At 35.4% G+C, this 22,146-nt stretch overlaps 2 protein-coding genes across 3 annotated transcripts; one reads left to right on the top strand and one right to left on the bottom strand.

Annotated features, from left to right (window-relative positions):
* Window positions 1-274: 274 nt before the first annotated feature.
* On the bottom strand, window positions 275-2,434 carry ND-ACP (NADH dehydrogenase (ubiquinone) acyl carrier protein). 2 transcript variants are annotated; one of them, XM_068777221.1, is made up of 4 exons: window positions 2,201-2,434; window positions 1,896-2,006; window positions 1,750-1,863; window positions 275-703 (listed from the first exon to the last, which is right to left on the bottom strand). In XM_068777221.1, the coding sequence occupies exons 1-4, from the start codon at window positions 2,360-2,362 to the stop codon at window positions 524-526; spliced, it is 567 nt and encodes a 188-aa protein (XP_068633322.1). In that variant the 5' UTR covers window positions 2,363-2,434; the 3' UTR covers window positions 275-523. The 2 variants fall into 2 exon arrangements, with proteins under 2 accessions (XP_068633322.1, XP_068633321.1); XM_068777220.1 differs by lacking the exon at window positions 1,896-2,006.
* A 423-nt stretch (window positions 2,435-2,857) lies between these two features.
* LOC137933203 (protein HID1) lies at window positions 2,858-21,531 on the top strand. Its single transcript, XM_068777045.1, has 17 exons — window positions 2,858-2,980; window positions 3,059-3,272; window positions 4,682-4,827; window positions 7,192-7,245; window positions 8,371-8,570; window positions 9,195-9,336; window positions 11,056-11,127; window positions 12,238-12,432; window positions 13,402-13,492; window positions 14,393-14,623; window positions 16,176-16,340; window positions 16,593-16,722; window positions 17,459-17,562; window positions 18,797-18,981; window positions 20,121-20,242; window positions 20,968-21,126; window positions 21,309-21,531. The coding sequence occupies exons 1-17, from the start codon at window positions 2,915-2,917 to the stop codon at window positions 21,370-21,372; spliced, it is 2,340 nt and encodes a 779-aa protein (XP_068633146.1). The 5' UTR covers window positions 2,858-2,914; the 3' UTR covers window positions 21,373-21,531.
* Window positions 21,532-22,146: the final 615 nt, after the last annotated feature.

Below are 22,146 nucleotides of genomic sequence, written 5' to 3' on the forward strand. Positions count from 1 at the left end.
TATCAAAACAATTTTTTTGGGTTTATTTCTTTGGTGAACTTGTCCAAAAAAGCTTTTTGTGTAGTAAAAAGTATTATTAGTTCTGAAGTTACATTAAGTTTTTTTGAGATTTTTTTAAGTTGTGCCTATTCACCAATAAAAACTTCAAAAGAATAAACTAAAAAGAATGTTTTAAATTTCACAAAGGAAATCCTATTAGAAAAACGTATCCATTTTTTTTGTTTATTATTATCGCCATTTAGGGATTGTATGAGATCAAATGAAAAACAATTGATCTATTCTAAAAAACATTTAATGAATAACAGAATTTACACTTTTTACATCACCACCATTTGATGTTCAGACATTTTTATTTTCATTTGTTTTATTGCGTAACAGATAAAACAAATCCAAACTAGACACTAAGCTGAATCACAATTTGCCTTAGACCAATTGTAAATAAAAAAAGGATTGTCTCTGGTCAGAGAAAGATCGTGTACAAATTAGGTCTAAGACTTGACATCTGTTAAAATAAATTAATTATCTAATCGTAAATGTCTTCTTTGTCTGCTATGTATTGTACAATGTCTCTTGGCTTGACTAGCCTCTCTGCATCAGCATCAGGTATTTCAAAACCAAACTCATCTTCCATCGCCATTATGACTTCGACATGGTCCAGGGAATCCAGTCCCAAGTCATTCATGAAGTGAGCATCAATAGATAACTGGAAAAAAATAAATACTGTGTTAATTATTATTGCAAATACTACTTATATAACTTTATTAATAACTGTAAAGACATTCCTTGATATAACAGTGAATTATTTTAAAATATATAGTGTATTAGTCTTTCTCTTGTCTCAACCTCATTGTTCGATATAGGCACCCTATATAGATTGCATTGGAAGCAGCTTTCAAGAAACCCTAATAAGGTTGTCTTGTCCACCTTGTGGGTGGACATAACCTCCCAAAATATTTATAAAACCTCCCAAAGGTATTCCAATGAGGTTTAGAGATGTATTTTTCCATCCGAGACGCAACACATATTGACAATATTTTGCAAATGAGTAATTTTTTTTCAAAACAGACAAAGTTTGATGTAATAATTTTGAAAGCATTTAGACAAAAATTGCTAATTTATTACAGTAATTATGATATTACACTATAAATTTATATCTATCATTTAAGGGCAACATCAAAGGGAAAAAAAAAACCAAAAAAGCAATTACTTGTAACAGAAAGATCATAAAAAATGTATAAAATTCCTCTACTGATTGTATTTCAAAAGATTTTTATCATTAATTTTCTATGAATAGCCACCACCCTACCCTAATATCCGATTCTAGTTTGACATTATGTGGACAACCTGTATAAATTAGTTTTTTTTCCAATAGGAATTAAGACTTTTGCAGAAGAAGGATTATAAAACCACTTTAAAATAGAAACTAGTTAAAAAGCAAGACAGTGTAAATTGCATGAAAAATATCAATAACAAAAAAATGGAAAAATTTCTCTTTTGCTTGAACAGTATAGATCAATGTCACACAAGTTTTAAAGGCATTTGTGACATTGATTTGGACGGCACTAATGAAAGTAAAACACTTTCCAGCCTATCTCCAAGAACTTTCGGTTCTGAGGTTTTGATGAAACCCTGATGGATGAACTGGTTGGAACTCGTAATTTAAACTATCCGAAATATGTAAACATGAAACAACTTGTTGTCTTAGTGTTTCACCAACATTATAATTATAGTGTGGTAGAAATGAGCTACCTTCTCAGGGTTAATTTTGTCATAAAGTTTGAGAACGAGCAGGACTCTACTTTCGATAAGGCACAGGGTGAGCGGTGCACCGCCGCCGTAGCTGCGGGCGCCAACTTTCGTATTCTGAAACAAAATTAAAAAAAATTGTTCAGTACCTTGGAATTAGTCAGTTTGTCGTATGCCTTGCACACTTTCATCACTCGATCCTCGATCTCCCGCATGGACAGCCTACTCTGCACGCCGGTGGAGTCGTGTCGTGCATGCACCTAGACAATTTCACCAGTTATATACACATTTGTTATGCAATATCATGGTATAGGTTATGCGACTCCTTGCAAAATAAAAACATACCTCGGACTTCAGTGCAGGGAAAATATATTTTAAATACTTATTTATCTCATAGTCAAACGAAAATGTAGTAGAACATGTAATTTATTGCATGGATTGATAACATCCTTACCCCATTTTGAACTTGGCAGTTAAACTTAGCGATGGCTTTGAAGGTAGGAAACCTCTGCACCGCAGCTATGGTGGACAAACGGCATATGGCCGGAGCTCTGTACAACGGAGATTTCCGTAACAACGACCCGAAGGCGCTACGAAAAATATTCGCTGCAGCCATTTCGCTTCTATTATTTCATAGACAAAAGAAAAATGCAATGAACCGACAGTCGACGACGGACTGCGACGAAATATCAAAGACTATAACAAGCTTTTTGTTTGTATTTATTGCCAGGATTGGATGTGGTTTTATAATTCATATTCCAATAATAAATATTTTGTAAATAAAAACCTATAATTGCGAATAAATCTTACTATTTGCAAAACTTAATAACAAAATTTTTACAATACTATTTCTGAATTGATACATATCAATTTAAGACACACAGTTTAATTCTAAAGGTTTTATCAACTTTTATTATTTTTGCTAAGTAACTGATACAAAAATGGATGGAAGTGCTTTTATAAATAAAATACTTTTATTCCGCTTGGCGGTTGGCACAGTTACAGTGTATTGAACTACGTTCTATAAATTGTCTTTTTGGTTTCTCATGAATCGTTCCCATCTGTCATGTTGTCATTGTCATCGTTGTCATTTTCAATTGAATTTGTTTTGTGTGTACGTATGTTGGAAATGAATTTATTTTATTTAAATAATTAATTAAACTGCGAGATGGGTAACGCGGATACAAAATTAAACTTTAGAAAAGCTGTTGTTCAGCTCACTTCAAAAACACAGGTATGTTAGTGTTTACTACGTTTTTTATTGTTTGTTGCAAATGGTAAAATTTTTATATTAATTTTTATTTATTTGAAGCCCATTGACGCGAGCGACGATGGTTTTTGGGATCAGTTCTGGGCAGAGTGTATAACGAACGTGCAGGATGTTTACACACTGGTCCCTGGAGCCGAGATTCGGGCATTGCGTGAAGAATCTCCGAATAACTTGGCCACTCTGGTGTACAAAGCTGTTGAGAAGATGGTGAAAACTGTAGACAGTAGTTGCAGGACACAGCGAGAACAGCAAATTGGTATGTCGTGGCTACAATGTATTATAAAAAAAACATTGCAATAGATATGCATTTAGTTTAAGTTGCCTCCCACGCTTATTATAACAGTGCTAATGGTATCACACAGACAATTTTAATTGAAAAATCTTGTTTTGTACTAAGTTTTATGTCACTAGATAAGATTATTTTTTCCGGTTGACATATATGTTTATTAATTTTCTTATAAGTTTTTATGAAAAAAATTCTTTTATTTATTTTAACTTTTATATTTCCTTGGCGACTTTTAATGTCTTTATTTATACAAGGCCATATTTATAAAAAAAATTTAACTAACATTTTAACTTGAAAGACAAAATCTTATTGGAAGTTTAGTAACATCTGAAACTATATTAATATAAAATAGTGATTCACATTTAGAATATTTTGGATGATTCTAGAATAATCCATGAAGCAGCAAACAACAAGTAAAAAATTTTTTTGAGTTTAATATATTTCTTCAATTTTTTTTTGGCTTTTAAAAAATTACTATTCTTCTACTGGGGCAGTATATTTATAGCCAGAGTGTTAATGTGTAGTACACTATGGTTAAAAAATAATTAAAGCAACTGCTAGTAATAGGTGGATCTATGAGACAGTCAAGGTTGGGGGAAGTCTGTAGATATGGGCAGTGCAAAACTGGTTATGCCTTGCAGTGAGTTTCTATCGGTTGTCATGATGATAAGCTTTGCTAAGCATTTTTGAAAATTCAAGACCTTGATATAATATAAATTTAAATATATATTAATACATAAGTACTGCTAGGTTTCAAATATTGATTTTATAAAAGAACTTGGCAAGAAATTCAATTGTTACTATTTTAATGTCAATTTTACAGATTTTCATGTTATAAATCTTCTATTTATCACATGAACACAAGCATGATACTAATCCCATGCATTTTTATTTTATATATAATCTGTAATTCAATAATAAGCTTTAGTTATAAATCTTGCCTCTACATAAGTTTTTTTTTTCATAAATAAATATAAAATTTCTTCATGGATTTTATTGTAGAAGGATAAACCTTGTCCCAAAAAGGATGAATCAATATTATAAGCTTATTCATTGTTCCTATATTAAAAGATTAGTAGTTGCCATTTTTTGAAAAATATAGCAGGCAGTGTTTCAGAATGTGTGGCCCTAGCTCCGCAAGGGCAAATTTGGTTGTAAAGGGATCAATGAGAAAGTGGACTCAACACGAATTTAACCCTTTTGCTTTAATATAAAATATATATAATAATATGTTACTATGGGGTCATAAAGGCTGGTAGGGCATGGCACATAAAAGGTTATCAATATATATGGTAATTGTTATAAACAAATGAGTACTTATGTTGAAATCTGTTGACTTAAAATTATATGACATTGTTATAAAGGAATATTGTTTTTAGCATTAAACTGCTGCCGCCTTCTTACTCGTGTACTGCCATACATGCTGGAAGAACCGGAGTGGCACAGTTTTTTCTGGTCTTCATTGCCTGCGGCTGGTGAAAATGAGTCAGTCCCACTAGCGCAGTCACTTATCAATGCAATTTGTGTAAGTATATTATTTTTTTTAAATATTAGATAATTTATTACTTTTATTACAATACAGATAAACAATACCTATCAGAACTAAATGTTATTAACATTTAGTTCTGATAGGTATTTAGCATTAACAAAAAGCCACTGTATACTCATATATGTATATACAAATGAAAAAAATTTAACAAATTAAGTAAAATAAGTAAATATTCTAATGGGCAGATGAATTCACCATAATCATCAATTTTCCATAGTACATGCACTTCTGGACCCAAGCCACTCCCATAGGTATCAAATAAGACCGATTGGAAGGTTCCGGAAAACAATGAGTAAGATGATCTTATTTTAAAAAAAAATTAGTTATCTGTGGTGACTTTTCCGCCCATGTATTGACTCAATATCTGATCGACATCTTCATATGTGCTACTTGAAGACACAAGACCCTCACTGGAAATATTGAGCTGGTCAATTTTATTGTGGATTATGTGGATCTATATAACTTATTTATAACATTATACAAGCCAAGCAGAAGGCAATATATATATGTAAAAATATCCCATTGAATCTTACATATAACATTATAATGCAAGAAATGTTTAATTAAGAAGCTTAAAGGAAATTCAAACTTCAAATTGAATAGTCAAACTTGAGTATTTATTACACATATACCAATTTGAATTAAGAACAAATTGTATGATTGTTTCTTCGAAAATCAAATTTGTTTAACAAACTTTTTTTTTTAATTTTTGCTGATAACATTTACCAGAGTTTTTAAATATCAACTTTGTTATATTAGAATTGTTTTTTTTCATCATTGCATAGATATGAATTATAAAATTTTGACTGTTATTTTTTGTGTGGTATAACAGTAAAATTTATTTAGATTTAGAATTTATTGTAAAACAGGCAACTATAGGCTTACTGAATTGTTTTAGTACAATATTTCTTATCTATGATTTTCTTTCTACCATGAAATCATAACAGGCCTTTTTTCTAGTTCTTATAGTCACTTCAGCCTATAGATGTCCACTGCAAGGCATAAATCTTCTCCATAGATATCTATAGGATTATGTATCACAATCACTATGCTTGGCAGGCAGGTTGGCTGTCGCTTTGTGGTATTATGGCATGCAGAGGATGCTGCCGCCCATCCTCTGGAAACTCGCTTACAAGTGATAATGCTATATAATTAAAACATTGTGTGAGAATTATATAAGATTGTATCACTGAAATTGAACCTGAGACTCCCGATCGAAGTCTCACACGTTGCCACTGAACTAAAATTCATCAATTTTGTTCAATTAAAAATAATAAATATATGGATAAAAACAAAAATGCTATCCTATCTTCAATAAATGCCTCAAGAAATTATTTATTTTTCAGTTTTATATTATTATGTTAATTAATCCTATTGGTATGTCCATATTAATATAACGTGTATGACATAATTTCCTTTATGTTTCTATGTATTCCTATCATTGATTATAATATATATGGTTCACATATACAAAGTATTATTTATTATGTCAATTAATTATGTTTTTAATGTAATTCATGGTTCTAGGTTATAAATGATTTTTATTGAAACCATTTGTTTAAATATTCGTAGCTCCTATTAAAGCAGTTGAGTATATATATGTCGGCTTATAAGAAAAGAGTTATAAAATATGTTTGAACCTTTTGTCCAAATATAAATAAGAGATTTGATGTTTAGGAGCCTGACATTCTGATAATATTAATAAATAATTTACAATACCCGGCGATAAATATTGCACATCGACCTTTGGAAAGAGACAATCGGCTAATTTCTCTGTCGCACGAAATACAACGAAAGACTTAACGTCACATGGGTAGGTGGACAGAGATAGTGCTCTACGAAGTAGAAATTATCCGATTGTCTCTTTCCAAAGGTCGATGTGCAATATTTATCGCCGGGTACTGCAATATGTGTTTAATTAAAGATTTATGCGAGAAGGAAATTCCTTTAAACTTTTTAAATATATTGATGTTATTATGAATTCTATTTTCAAAATGGTTTTTTTTGACCTGGTACAGGCTATGGATGTTTTCATACAATTGCAACTAGCCTTTTATGTTTTTGATTTATATTTGTGCGTAATATTTTTTTTTGCTGTTGGAGGCGAAAGGCTCTCGGGGGGCAACCAGAGCCGGTAGACGCGGTGTGTGTTTGCCCTCCACTAGGTGAACCAACGGCATAGTTAAGATCTGGGGAAGTTCCTGGATATGCGGTTACGGCAATATCGCTCATGTTAGCGATATTTGGTAAATGCCTATACCTTACAATGGGCGTCTATCAGCTAATATGATGATATTTGTTAATTTGTTGGTAGTTCTTGATAAATATTCTATTTTTTAGGATCTCCTCTTCTGTCCGGACTTTACAGTGGTCAGCACAAAGCGTTCCGGTCCGGTGAGTATTGATTTTGTTAGATAAGTTATTATCTTATCACACCCTTTCATGCAACATTTCGCTTTGAAGTCAATGTCGTATTATAACCTTTACGTTTTCAAATATCGTATTGTATCACAAATATTGTTTGCACATATATATATATATATATATATATATATATATATATTTATATATATATAAACATATGCTCTAAATAAACTATAATGCGTTGTTCTGAAAACAGAGAAACGACAATTAAAGTGATTATTTAAATTGTTAATTGCTATTAAAAATGTATTCTGCAATATTTTATATAATCACTGACATTTCAAATACCTACTGCTTTACCGACCGGCGACCACAATGGACGCCGTTATAACACCATAATTAACAGCGCCATCTATGAAGTGTTAAGGTTAAACAACCACTGCTTTACCGACATTAAATAAGCGCGGCACAATACAAATTAGAATTATTAAAGAAACTAGTTTCTTTACTTATTCTGTTTTGTATATATTAACAAAACGTTATCTTTATCAGCTTGGTGACCTTTCACAAAATACTTAGACTTAAAAATAGTGGAAAGGGAGATGGAAAGGTTTCAGAATTACAGGAGGTGAATGTCACTCTTAAGATAGTTCAATGGCGAAAGAATGACGAGTGGCGACTACTAGCTGGTAGACGCGGCGTGGGCAACCTTCCTTCCCACTAGGTGGGACAACTACATAGTGAAGGTCTTGGGAAGTCGCTAGGTGTGGGCAGCGCAAGACTGATCATCGTGGAAATATTTAGAGCAGGCCTGATGATGAAAGGCGATTATATATATGTCAGAATATTTAAGAAATCCCTAGACATCTGAACAGTAAATAAACTATTAATTATTGCAATAATTTTGTATAATTAACTATTATTATCAGAGGGTACAGTATCTAGTTAGTTAATAGTTTTGTTCGTATGTATTTATAGGGGGTAGGGTACAGGAAGTGAGATATGGTGTGACAAATAGAAGGAGAACATACATAAAATGACATATCACATAAACAGTAACAGCAGTAATAATTAAAATTGAACCTTAACTACATACAAAAGAGTCTCATATCGTTTGCATATATTTAAAGAAAAAAATATTCATGGGTGTGACAGGAGCGCGCAGAGGACTTGACGTCACTGGACAGCTGCGAGTACATCTGGGCAGGTGGCGTGGGCTTCGCCCGTAGCCCTTCGCGCAACGCCCAGCACGAGGCTGCAAGGGCGGAGCTCCTGCGTTTACTACTCACCTGCTTCAGCGAAACCATATACAAGACTTCCCAGCAGGCTGCCATGCACCATAATAAATGGATCGCGTGAGTGGAAATTCTAGTTTGTACCATAAGTCATTAAACCACGAAGCGATATCTGGTGCCCATGTTGTAGAGCTATGTATGGTAGTCAAATTCCTCAGCAATGAGGATTAATAGTGGGAGATACTATAAATACAGATTATATAATGGTTAATTTTATCTGTGGAATTATGTTATCTATATACTATGTACGGATAATATTTTTCTTGTAGATTCTAGGTGAGTATGCTTGTGCACAATTTTTGAATAGTAAAACAGAAAGTATTTATATATTTTTAAATCCTCTTTCATCCTATTGAATATTATCCACACATTTCTCTTTTTTTACCTTATATATGAAATGTGTATATATATATATAAAGAATTATTTGTGAAGAAGTTATAACGCAAGTGTATTTATTCTATTAGATATACAATGCAGTTTATTTTATTATTGTAAAGTTTCCAAAATATTATAAAAGAGAATATTTTAATATAACAAACAGACAGTCGGATTTTGTCAAATTTAATTTAAAAATATCATCAGCATTCAGAAGTGGTGGTAGATTGGTAGTATAATGTTAAAATTATCGATGATTCATAAATGTATGCCCATATTTGAATGAAGATATCTTGAATTTGTCACAGATACCTGACGAGCGCTGACAACAGACACGCTCTGCCACTGTTCACTTCGCTGCTGAACACGGTGTGCGCGTACGACCCGGTGGGCATTGGCCTGCCATACAACCACCTATTGTTTGCGGACACCCTGGAGCCCCTTGTCGAGGTACTTCACTACCAAAGAATCATTTGGAGTTAAAAATTGTATGGCGATTCCTTAATTCTCTCATACACTACCATGTAATTTTTTGGATGGTAATACAAAGTTTGGTCATGAAGTGTTTTAACTAATATACCATCTGTGACCCAGTAGTGGACCAGACAGTGATGCTTAAATATTTAATGGAATCAGGCGTTACCTTGCGGAAGTCCATCCTACGTAAGAAAAGGACCAATATTTAGCCACTTCCTCACATGCAGTGGTAGTCGTGCAACAAAGTGCGCCGCCCGCCAGCCCGCTGATAAATGCGTATGCGGCAAACAATGCGAATCACACAACCGCCACCGCCAAATTACTCAAAATGTGTTTCACCCCACCACGGGCCATCTTCAGGAGTTATGTTACATCGATTAGTGCCAGACTCTGTGTTTGGAAGTGGCTAAATATTGGTCCTTTTCTTACTTAGACAGTGATGCACCTTATCACCAACTGTCCCATCTTTGGGATCCGCTTTGATTCCGAGATAGAGATGGAAGCAAAAATAGAAATAGATGACATCGCTTCCCTAATGTGTGGCAACCATCTGTGCCCATCGCATGCTTATGGATTGAAAGATTTTATGATGGATGAAAGAAAGAAAAGGCATGAAAGATACTGGGGAGGAAGAAAGAAGACAAATGTTGATTAAAAATGTATGCGAAAAATTTATTATCTGTAATTAGAGGGAAAGATGGGAGAAGAGAGAGAGGTTAAAAAAAACTGTGCCTATAAATCTTAGGTTTTTGCAAAAAGATACTTACGAGTGCGATAAATAAAAATAAGACTTAGTAGTAATATAGGGCTTGTAGAGGTCCAGCAAGTAAATTAAGTAAAGTAATAAATATTGTAAGAAAAAAAAATGTTGCCAGTTAAAAATTGTAAAAATAAAACTAAAAGAAATTAAATTTCATAAGAGTCAATACGACTGTGATATCAAAATTTATCTGCGATTAAAAATGTTATCTATGAGCGAAGATGAGTGAAGGAAGGTGATGGAAGGCAGTTGATATATAAACGATGGAAAGATAGATATTGTGAAGGACGGAAGAAAAGCACAAATTTGTGAAGAACCGCACACAAAAATCACGCGTATAACTTCGAGATCACGCGTCTTTACTGGAGTTCTGTGTTTATTGTTTAGATGGTTCTGTAAATCGTGCTTTGTAACAATATTTTAGGTTTAAAGATGCCATTATCGGGTCAAAATTTAATTTCAGTTTTTATTGAATTTGGTTCTTCGGGCTTTCTTTTTATGACGTACACAGGTGGTGATTATACATACATTGGAGACAATATATACTGTGTATAATTTTTATCAACTCATAATGTCTTTTAAAACAATATATAATTTTTTTTATGACCCCTGCTATTGGGGGCCTCTCGTACCCCTATTTATTGTGAGATAGGGACTTTTTTAGCATTCCATTTATTCACATAAATTTTTTATTTTCATTCTCTTTTCTTTCTTTCTTCACATTCTCTTTCGGTCCGTTCTATCTGTCATACTACGTTTCTTCTTTCTTACCCTTTTGCTCTGTTTTACCATTCTTTCATCATCTTTTATTTTAACATTTTCTTAATTTCTAGGTACATTATAAAACAATATATAATAAGAGTTTAATGATTACCTTCATGTAATGTGTTCCATACCATTTATGGACTACTCATTCTCTTCAATTTAAACAGGTGGCGCTGCAAGTGCTTATTGTGGCTCTGGACCACGACACCAACAACATCTCAGCCGCGGAACCAGATGAGGTCATTATATCTTTATATATATACACCCACACACACATTTGATAACATTTGTGTATACATTTTAAAAATAAGACCACAGATAACATTTAGAAAGCTTTTATTGGTAGATTAAAAAAGGCAAAAGAAGTCTGTGTGCTAAAGTTTGATGTTAATAAATGGCTTTATAGAATGAATATATTTGCCTACTGTATTATTTAAAAACATTTATAGCCACGCGTTTTTTTTCTATCTTTTATCAAGTGCATTATCTGTCTACATAAATATAATATATACATCAATAGTCGATTAACAATTTAAAAAAGTTGAACTTGAAAATGTTATTATTATTAAAATTCTTTGCTCTTGTATATTACCTGAATGTAAAAGTATTTGTGGGTATCATGTCTACCTCACTAGCTTAACTGAAGTCATAGTCAAGGTAGTGGATAGTCGCTGGATACATCTAGCGCAGAGTTCCCTAAATTTTTTTGTGTCGTAGACCCCTTGCCATGTTTTGCCGTGTGAGATAGACCCCCTACTTACCTGATATTGATTTCCTGTAAATTTATAACTGTAGTGAAGTTTAGTGTTAAAAACATAAAGTAAAAACACATGTTAATTTATACATTTATTAATTGAATTTAAATTAAAACTACTCAAAATATTTTTTTCTTATCTGTTAGGAAAATATACCTAACATTAAATAAACATAAAATAAACTATAAATAAAATAACATAAGCTATAAATTTTTAATTCATTGGTACTTTTATAAATAATGTAAATGTTTTGATATTATAAGATAGTATGATGTAAGTAAATAGGTACTATCAGTGTATGTGTTGAGATCCACTATCGTGGACCTCCATTTTCATTTTATGGACCCCTAAATTTTTTTTCGCTGACGTAGACCCCTTGCAGGTTGTCATAGACCCCTTGGGGTCGATATAGACTACTTTGGGAATCACTGCTCTAGCGTAATACCAATCATCGTGACGATCTTTGGGAGAAGATTTAGCCTTGCAGGTGGCGTTTATAGGCCGATATAGAGGTGATGATGTTATCCCATGCGTCGTTTGCATGCCCATGTTAGAATTTCTTCAGTTACTTCATCTGGAAGCTGGTATTCACAGGTGGTGCCGGATAACCTGTTCATCAACTACCTATCACGAATCCACCGCGACGAGGACTTCCAGTTTGTGCTGCGTGGCATCACTCGCCTCCTGAACAACCCGCTGGCGCAGACCTACTTGCCCAATTCCTCGAAGAAAGTGGCACTGCACCAGGAGTTACTTGTTCTCTTTTGGAAGATGTGCGACTTCAATAAGGTAATTTTACATTAGTATATTCATGCTGATGACTCCTGTAGTTGAAATGTATATCAACACTATATTTATGATTAGTTTATATATATGGCTGATAGGTTGGCCGGTAGACGCGGCAAGGGTAAACCACCCATTAGGTGGATTTATGACATAGTCAAGGTCCTGGGAAGTCCCTGGATGCAGGCAGGATGATGAAAATAATTTTCATTAAGTACAGAAGCAAACATAATTCCGGAGGCATTCCCCAACAGGTTACCTTTTAAGTAGTAGTAATGATAAGATAAGTAATAATGGTATATAAAATATATAACTTCTTCAATCTTTAAAAAAGATATGATGATTATGTATACAAATACAAGAATATATACTATGTGTCGTAAAAATATAGCAAATATCCTTATGTTAAATCCTAATTATGCTTAAAAATTTTAAAGCTTTAAAGTTGTGTTAAACATTCACAATATTTTTACAAATAACAAACTTTCTGTAGTAAATAAACGAAGAAATAAAAGGGGCTCCAATTAAAATACCACTTGAAGTCAAATGATATGTTTATTCAGGGACAGTAACGTGAAAATAGCAATGTAAACACACTTGCCTGCACGCTTTACTTTGACTATCGCTGGTGATCGACTGTCGCTTCTTTTTCGCGCTTAGAGGTCAGACCAATCGCTCCCGGTCTTCCTTAAGACCATAGGTCGTTAAGTATCATAGGCAGGAAATATCTAGACTGTTCGATGCTGGGTGATGTAGAAAAACAATAAGGCCTTACTGTATTTCATCTCACCGCTTGACATTTGAAGTGAAGTCGGCCGTCAGCCCCGACCGGCTCGATCATGGAGTTCGTTATTTGTTCAAGCCAGTCACCTCTATGTTAGATATCGTTTTGGAAGAGATTCATTTTCGTTGATGATGTCGTATTTCATATTTTGATTTAGTTGAATTATAAATGTAATGATATATTTATTTCAGAAATTCATGTATTACGTGCTGAAGAGCAGCGATGTGTTGGAAGTGTTGGTGCCGATACTGTACCATTTGAACGACTCGCGCGCCGACCAATGTAAGTCTCTGTGTTTGGCACTAATCGGTGTAACATAACTCCTAAATATGCCCCGTGGAGAGGTGAAACACGTGTTGAGTGATTTGGCGGTGGCGGTTGTGTGATTTGCATTGTTTGCCGCATACGCATTTATCAGCAGGCCGGCGGGCGATGCATTTTATTGCACGACTACCCCACTGTATGTGCGGAAGTGGCTAAATATTGGTCCTTTTCTTACTTAAAATACAAATTGGAAAGTGATATATTTATTGTGATTTTTAAAAATAAATAGCTGTTATACTATAGGAATGATGGTGAAGGATAAATGGAGATGTCTGAAATATATGTAAAAAAATTGAAAGTGTTAGAATTTGTTTAACAAGAAAGGGTCTAGATTAGAAGAAGAAATTGTAAGAATGGAAGGAGGATTTAAAATAAAAAAATGAATCAGAAAAAATTATTATATCTCTATAAATCAAGTCCCTATTTAATACAGGCAAAAAACGAAGGTCTTGAAAGAAATAGATAAGGAAGGACTTGCATGACTGGATATTTAGGAGAGTTTAGAAGGGGCCTGCATGTCTTTTATAAACTTTGACTTTGTGGGCAGATGTCCTGAGCTATATTGTGTGCCCATTGTAATCAATGGCAATAAAAGCAATAATAATCACTTCATGGCCACATTCAACGCAAAACCAGATGACCACGTGGTAAAAACTGCCCTAAGCCTCCCAGAATTCCTGAGAGGGAGAGGGCGTCCAAAAGCTAAGTGGTGGTCTAGTATCGGAAAGGAACTGGAAAATCTTCAACTTGATGCAGAGACAACCCAGGATAGAGTGGCCTAGCGCAAATTGGTAAGGAGAGACTCGTCCCAAAATAAAGGGAAAAGGGAGAAGAAGAATAATCACTTCATGTTCACAGCGCGCGTGGGACTGATGCACATTGGAGTGTTCATCCTCCTCCTGCTGTCCGGTGAGAGGAACTTCGGTGTGCGCCTCAACAAGCCGTACACGGCTACCGTGCCCATCGACATTGCCGTGTTCACGGGCACGCACGCTGATCTGCTAGTCGTAGTCTTCCACAAGATCATCACCACCGGCCATCAGCGGCTGCAGCCACTCTTCGACTGTCTTCTCACCATCCTTGTGAACGGTAAGCTCTTACTTTAACTTACCTAATTTGATTGATAGATTTTTTGTTATGACTTTATCATCATTCTATCAGACAATTGACGTCCACTGCCAGGTATAGGCCTCCAGAGATCACAACGATGACTGTTCTTGCGCTATGCCCATCCATAATACTACTAATTAAAAAGTGGTCTTTCACTCTGGACTTGAGTTCCCCAAACTTTTTTTTATGTCGTAGACCCCTTGCCATGTTCTTCCGTGTTGGGTAGACCCCCTACTTACCTGATATTGATTTCCTGTCAATTTCTAACTGTAGTGAAGTTTAGTGTTAAAAACTTAATTTAAAAACACATGTTAATTTATACATTTATTAATAGAATTTAAATTAAAACTACTCAAAATAAAATGTTGTATCTGTTATGTAAAATATATGTTACATTAAATAAACATATAATATAATAAGTCAATATTTTTAGTGAGAAGGATGAACCTGATGCTGTAATAATAAATTATCAACATTTGGGGTCAATTTTGTAAGGGTTAATCTTAAATCTCCTCGGCTAATGTTGTCCAGTCTGTGGACCCAAATTTTTTTCGCTGACGTTGACCCCTTGAAGTTTATCATAGACCCCTGGGGGTCGATATAGACCACTTTGGGAATCACTGCTCTGGACTCTATTTTCAAGTTCACAGTTCTACGCTAGATGTTTCCTCATACATACGATGACTTTTTTGTATTTGCTGTATTTTATTACCTATAAAGGAACATGTAACAGAACCATTATTGATACTGCAACTTTTAATGTATTTTTAACATATTTGTACCGCTGGTGTACCTTAATGGGCGCCCACTGCAATCCATTAACCTACGCCAATGATCGTCATGATGATCAATATCGAATTTGAATGAAGCTAGTAGCTAAGAAATAACATTTTCTATGCCCGCCGCTTATTATTACTATTACCATCTCCTTTCGTACACCCCTATCTAGGGAGGGGACAAGGGCTTTTTATTTTATTAAATAATATCTTACATTCTCCTGACTTACATGTCTTTTTATATACATCACCTTCCTTCCATAATATATTAAAGCAGGTTATTCATATATATATGTATATGTCTGTATGTATTTATATATATGTATGTGTGTGCATGTGTGGGAGAAAAATAGTTATAGGAAAACACTAATATAGAAGGATATAAGGGTTGACATTGACAGAGTATGTCACGAAGACTATCGGATTTGCGATGTACGAGTGTTTTTGTTCTTGGCTTAAATGTTTTCACTTCTATCCTATTTTTTTTTCAATTTGGATTTTTATATTTTGAATATTTTTCATTAATTTTGGTCCTTTAACGTGCTATTGACATTCACATTTTTTTCTTAAACAAACTATATTAAGTGACTAGTTTATATCAATGTTAATGTGGCATTAAAATTGTACTAAATCGAGTAGTTTATCATGAATATTAGCTCTTGGCCTGTTCATCTATTGTTGCCAAATCATTGGCAGATATGGTATCTATCTGTCTGTCTCTTGTGTTGTTTCCTCTAATGTATATTTATCCTCAGTGTCGCCGTACCTGAAGACGCTGTCGATGGTGGCGTCGACGAAGCTGCTCCACCTACTGGAAGCGTTCAGCACGCCGTGGTTCCTGTTCTCGCAGCCAAACCACCATCACCTCGTGTTCTTCCTGCTGGAGATGTTTAACAACATGATACAGTACCAGTTTGATGGTCAGTATAAGTTGTTATTATATGAGAAATCGTTGTGAAGCAACCGATATGTCCTAAATCAAGAAGTCTAAATGACAATTCACACATTTTGGTTTTTTAACATACTGTATTCGAATAAGACTTTATATTTATGAATAATACAGCATTATGAGACTATCTAAGTAACTCATCACTAAGATGAGGCTTTTGCCATGTTTTATAATTTTTACAAATATAAATATCAATATTGCAGTGAAAATGTTCATTTAACAGGTAATTCCAACCTGGTGTACACGATAATACGCAAGCGCGCCGTGTTCCACTCGCTGGCCAATCTACCTCACGAGCACACTGCCATCGCGCGTTCTCTGGCCGCTGCACGCCCCGCCCGCGCACTGCCAAGGTACCGCCCACTGACACGCCTACAATCATTATTCGGCCACTCCCATCGCCGATAAATTTCTTCCTAAATATGGTTTTTTTAAAACTAACTTGATCCTTGACGACTTTAGAACAACACGACCTAATAATCATAGTTTTCCCAGATTTATCACAATCATATACAATAAGAATACTGTATAGATATTTCGTTGTGTTGAGTATAAGAACCTGATATCTTCTGCCAGTGGTTGGCTATCATAATATGTTTTTTTATAGTTGTAATGGAATAGGCGTTTGTCTCCTATTTCACCTGATTGAAAGTGTAGATGAAGACGAAGATGGTACACGCCCATCCAAAAGAAACCTGTTCACTTTACTCTTAAAGGCTCCAGAGTTCAACTCATCAGAAAAAATAGACCCGGGCAGGTCGTTCCAAATCTTGGCGACTCTCACCAAAAACGAACTGTCAAACCATTTAGTTCGACTTTTGGGTATGTCAACAATGTATGGATGAAACATTTGCCTGCGGCTGGTAGTCCGATAAAGGTATGGAGATGGCTCAGTCAGTTCGAAAAGAACCTTCGAGCACTCTCCAAAGTGTATCCTATAAAGAACTGATAAGCTGGCAATTCGATGACGATGCTCAAGGGTGTGATGAATGTAGCTGAAAGTTGAAACCTTACTGTAATGCATAATGGCGACAATAGCACCATTGAACAATGTTATCTTGGTAATAATAACTTAAATGTGGTACGAAGGTCACGCAGCACGGAGTCCGTGAAGGAGGCGGCCATGGAGGGGTCACGACCGGCGCAACCCGCGCAGCCTGGCACACTCAACGCCACCCTCCCGGACACGCCTGGTACGCATGTATACACGTTTATGCGCACGCGCACGTATACTACTAACTATATACTACGCGTATACACACACGAACATACTGATCTGGCAGGCCATATAAAAGTGTTTACCGACTTTTTTAGTTAAATAAATTAAGTAGTATTATTGATACCGAAAAGTAATGTCGTTTCTATCGAAATATTTCACAGGAAAATTGATTGATTTGTACCGCTCCGACATTGAAAAATTGTATACTAGATTGCAAAAGGTTGTCGATAACGAAGGTGAATATATTGTTGAATGGAAATAAAGACTTGTTAAAAATTTAGTCATGTGAATGTAACTTAAGAAAGCCTAATTTTCCTGTCACCTTGAAATGTTCAGTCGTAATGTAAGGCATACTTCTCAGGGGCGGCTCTAGCTCGTGTAGCGCCCGTGTGCAATGAAACCCTGCCGCCCCCTAGGCCTGACCCCCCCCCCCTTCGGCTATAACGATTAACTTTGCCGTCGTAACAAGAAAGTTATTTTCATATTCCACCAAGCTTTTTTATAACTAGGTATAGCTTACAGTATGGTATTAGTTACGGCCTTTCTTCTTATAATAACAGAATAACACTTATTGCTCCGCGTGTGTATGGTCGCTTCTAAACTTTAAATATGTAAAATTAGGTTTATTTTGAATTGAAACGAAATGTTCGAAAAAGTAGCCGCCCACAGGGCGCTCATCATTGTGACATCACTGTGATAGTCCGAGACGATGCTCTTAGCTGTCTCAGGGAGCGTCACGACGCCGTGTGCATTGCACACACTCTGCACTATAGGGAGGACACATAGATAGGAGGAGGGATAGGGAGAAAAAAGCGGGAGGGAAAGAGACGGGAAAATTAGAGGGAGAGAGATATATGTAGAAAGAGATGGTAAGGTAAATGGGGAAGCGAGAAGGATATATATAAAGACAGAAGAAGAAAGAGGGCATATGGAGAGATAGAATTAGTAGAGATAGATATATAAAGTAAATTAGAGAAACAACGAGGAAGAAAGAAAGCGAGAGATAGTGTAGTGTCTATGTTTGGTGCAATATTATTCACTTGTCGATGTAGATTTACATCGATTAGCGTTACTTTGTCCAGCCGTGGACGTCTTTCGGCTGAAATAATGTTTCCCCCCTATAACGCGTGGATTTCCAGCGCATAACAACATGTTATAAGGGATTTACTGTATTATATATATATTGCCTAAGACCGTTTTGATAACAGCGATAACGTCGATGACGGAACGCGAATCTGCACACCCTCGCGAGCAGCTGCTGCCGAAACGCAGCGGCGGTGACGGTCAGGACGGCGAGAAACCCGACGGTGATCACGACGCGAGACCTGAACAAAAGGAGCAGACGAATACGCGACATTCTAAGCGGGATAATGCCTTGAATAACATTCCACAGGTTTGACTACTTTTATTTTAAACGAAACCTTATTATTTTTTTCATCATAACTGCCGATGTTCAATTCTGAACATAGGTTTCTCTCATAGATTTCCAATAGGACCAGGTGGATGCGACGAGGATCCTGTGATATCCGATGATCTTGACCAGAGTTCCCCAAACTTTTTTGTGTCGTAGACCCCTTGCCATGTTTTTCCGTGTTGGGTAGACCCCCTTCTTGCCTGATAATGATTTCCTGTAAATTTCAAAATGTATTGCGACCACAAAGCAAGTACCAACATCCTACAACTTACACAATTTTATAAACATATATAATAATTTTTTTACTTCATAGTTACTTTTATAAATAATTTGAATGTTTTGATGTTATAAGATAGTATGATGTAAGTAAATAGGTACTATCAGTGTATGTGTTGAGATTCACTATCGTGGACCCCCATTTTCATTTCATGGACCCCAAAATTTTTTTTCGCTGACGTAGACCCCTTGCAGGTTGTCATAGACCCCTAGGGGTCGATATAGACCACTTTGGGAATCACTGATCTTGACGAAGACCTCTGTTCACCTTGTACTTGAATATCCTAAGATTTCGATCAAGAAATTTTCTTTCAATTCTTGGCAGAACTGTCGTGGTCATGAACCACCTCTCCCGTTCCCAGGAACCAAGTACGCCCAGCTTCAGTGGATATTTTGTCTGAGCCCTCATTAGGCTAAGCTCGTTTTTTTTTTGGCCTCCGCCATTGGGGACATCTCGTTTCACCATCTACATATATTAAATTTTTCACATCCTTTCTTCACAATCTCTATCATTCTGTTCATTCCATAATTAAGTAAATTTTTCTCTTCCGCTCTAATATGCTTTGGGTCTAGACTCGTTGGCATATTATCTACACAAGTCTCTCCACAGCGACGTCTATTTAGAATAAAGTGGTCAGTGTTTTAGGTTTTTAGATCCTGGAACATATTTCACTTAGTGTTAGGCGTATTTGGCTTAATAAATTAAATTATTACTTAGTATTTGGCTTAATAAATTTTGAAACAATTAAGTATACATACGTAACTCAAAGTTTGTTCCAAGTAACGTCAATAGATGGCAGCACTTGTGCTGAACTTTGATACAAAACCATGCATGGTTATAGAAGGAGGGGTGGCGCGCGACGGGCGAGTGGGTGTCCAGCTGGCGCGGGCGGCTGCCGCTGCAGACCATCATGCGACTGCTGCAGGTGCTTGTGCCGCAGGTCGAGAAGATTTGCATCGACAAGTGAGTAATATTGCATCAAACATAGACACTACGCTATCTTCCTCTCTCCCTCTTTCTTTAATCCACTTTATATATCTATCTCTTTCGGGAGAAAATAGAGTGGCACCATATTTTAACATCACTATTTTTGTATATCTTTCTCCCTTCCCTATTTACCTTACCTTCCCTTTCTACGTATCTCTCTCTCCCTTTAAATTTCTACCTGTCTCTTTCCCTTTTGCTACTTTTCTCGATATCTCCTTCTCTTTTAATCTGCATGTTGTAAATCGCGGTACTAAGTAAGCGTTTAGTGATATAAATGAAATATTTGGCTAAGATAAGACGCAAAACTAACAAATCTGAATATTTAATGAAAATGTATACATTTGATATTATTTTATAAATCTAGTCATTATGTCTAAGTAACATTAAAATATAGAGATACCAATATAGATTCTACTTTCTCTCTCTCCCTCTACATTTCTACCTGTCTCTTTCCCGCTACTTTCTCCCTCTCTTTTTCTTATAGTCTGCATATGATAAATTTTTGTATACAGTATGCGTTAAGTGATATAAACGGGATTTTTGGCTAAGATAGGACTGAAGACTGACAAATCTGAAGATTTATCGAGGATATATAGATTTGACAATGTGTTTTATAACTAAGTAACATGAAATATGGAGATGCCGATATAGTTATTTCAACTGTCAAGTTACGTGTGTATAAATGAATAATATCGGTGCAGGGGTCTGACGGACGAGTCTGAGATCCTGCGCTTCCTGCAGCACGGCACCCTGGTGGGGCTGTTGCCTGTGCCGCATCCAATCCTCATCCGCAAGTACCAGGCCAACGCTGGTACCGCGGCCTGGTTCCGCACTTACATGTGGGGCGTCATCTACCTCAGGTACTTACTCTTTCTCTCTCTCTCTCTGTCTCAAGTTTCTGAATATATTGGCCTATAATAATACCACATAATACCACACTGCAATCGCCAAATCGCCAGTCAAGAGTAGTGATTATGGTATATCCATAGATATCTTTGGGGGAGACATGACATGATAATTAATGAAATAAATTGCATTACAGAAACGTGGATCCGCCTATATGGTACGACACGAACGTGAAACTGTTCGAGATACAGCGCGTCTGAGCATTGTCTGAGCATGGCTCTCATACTTAGCGAATTCCCTAGCGAATACTGAGCATTACTCTATTACACATCACACTTTATTTTATTAATTCTATTCGCAACTTTGTACACAACCTTACCGCATGTATATATATGAATGAAGTTGGATATTTAATCTTACCGACGTTCACCGCTGGGCATACGACACATTACTTATATTTTATTTTTTATTTCAAAACACTTTTATTTAAATATGTATTTACGTGAAATATTGAAACGTCGATTATTTTAACATTATGAGTAGCTGAAAACTCAACATTTGCTATTTTAAATAAAATGTAATATTTTTTTTATATTCTGTGCTCAAAAAGAAAAGTGGAATTGTGATTTAAAACTCCCAGGCATATAGGAAGGCAGGTATTTTATTTCTTACTACTAACTAAAAACTTTTTGAGTTTTTAAATTTAGGAAAAAAAATTAAAATATATTGTGGAATTTTATTATTAATTATTATTATAATTTTAATAGATCTATATTAACATAAATATTTTAACGATTTCTTTATAAATTCAATAGGCGGTTTAGCGATACAATTCCTGGACTTATGTCCAACAGTGGACGTCTCTCAGTTTAAATGTTGATGAAATGTTAGAGGGACCGGAAACCGGAACCAAAACCTCACTTTGCGTCGCGGTTACGTTCCAAAAAAAAAACACGCCGCAAAGTGAATTAAGATTTTCTATAGCAAACCATGTAAAGATCGAAGATTCCATTTCCATCCAGGGTTACGAAAAT

This window comes from Battus philenor, unplaced genomic scaffold (genome assembly GCF_028537555.1).
Source record: "Battus philenor isolate CCGP_79_NKW_IND1 unplaced genomic scaffold, ilBatPhil1.0.hap1 SCAF_13, whole genome shotgun sequence".
NCBI lineage: Eukaryota > Metazoa > Arthropoda > Insecta > Lepidoptera > Papilionidae > Battus > Battus philenor.

Excerpts from the sequence above, each read along its gene's own strand:
- ND-ACP (XM_068777221.1), bottom strand. The coding sequence starts at position 2,362 with ATGGCTGCAGCGAATATTTTTCGTAGCGCCTTCGGGTCGTTGTTACGG. Across the intron at positions 2,007-2,200 it reads ACTGCCAAGTTCAAAATGGG|GTGCATGCACGACACGACTC; the intron begins GTAAGGATGTTA and ends GAAATTGTCTAG. Across the intron at positions 1,864-1,895 it reads ACAAACTGACTAATTCCAAG|AATACGAAAGTTGGCGCCCG; the intron begins GTACTGAACAAT and ends ATTTTGTTTCAG.
- LOC137933203 (XM_068777045.1), top strand. The coding sequence starts at position 2,915 with ATGGGTAACGCGGATACAAAATTAAACTTTAGAAAAGCTGTTGTTCAG. Across the intron at positions 3,273-4,681 it reads ACAGCGAGAACAGCAAATTG|CATTAAACTGCTGCCGCCTT; the intron begins GTATGTCGTGGC and ends TATTGTTTTTAG. Across the intron at positions 21,127-21,308 it reads TGGGGCGTCATCTACCTCAG|AAACGTGGATCCGCCTATAT; the intron begins GTACTTACTCTT and ends ATTGCATTACAG.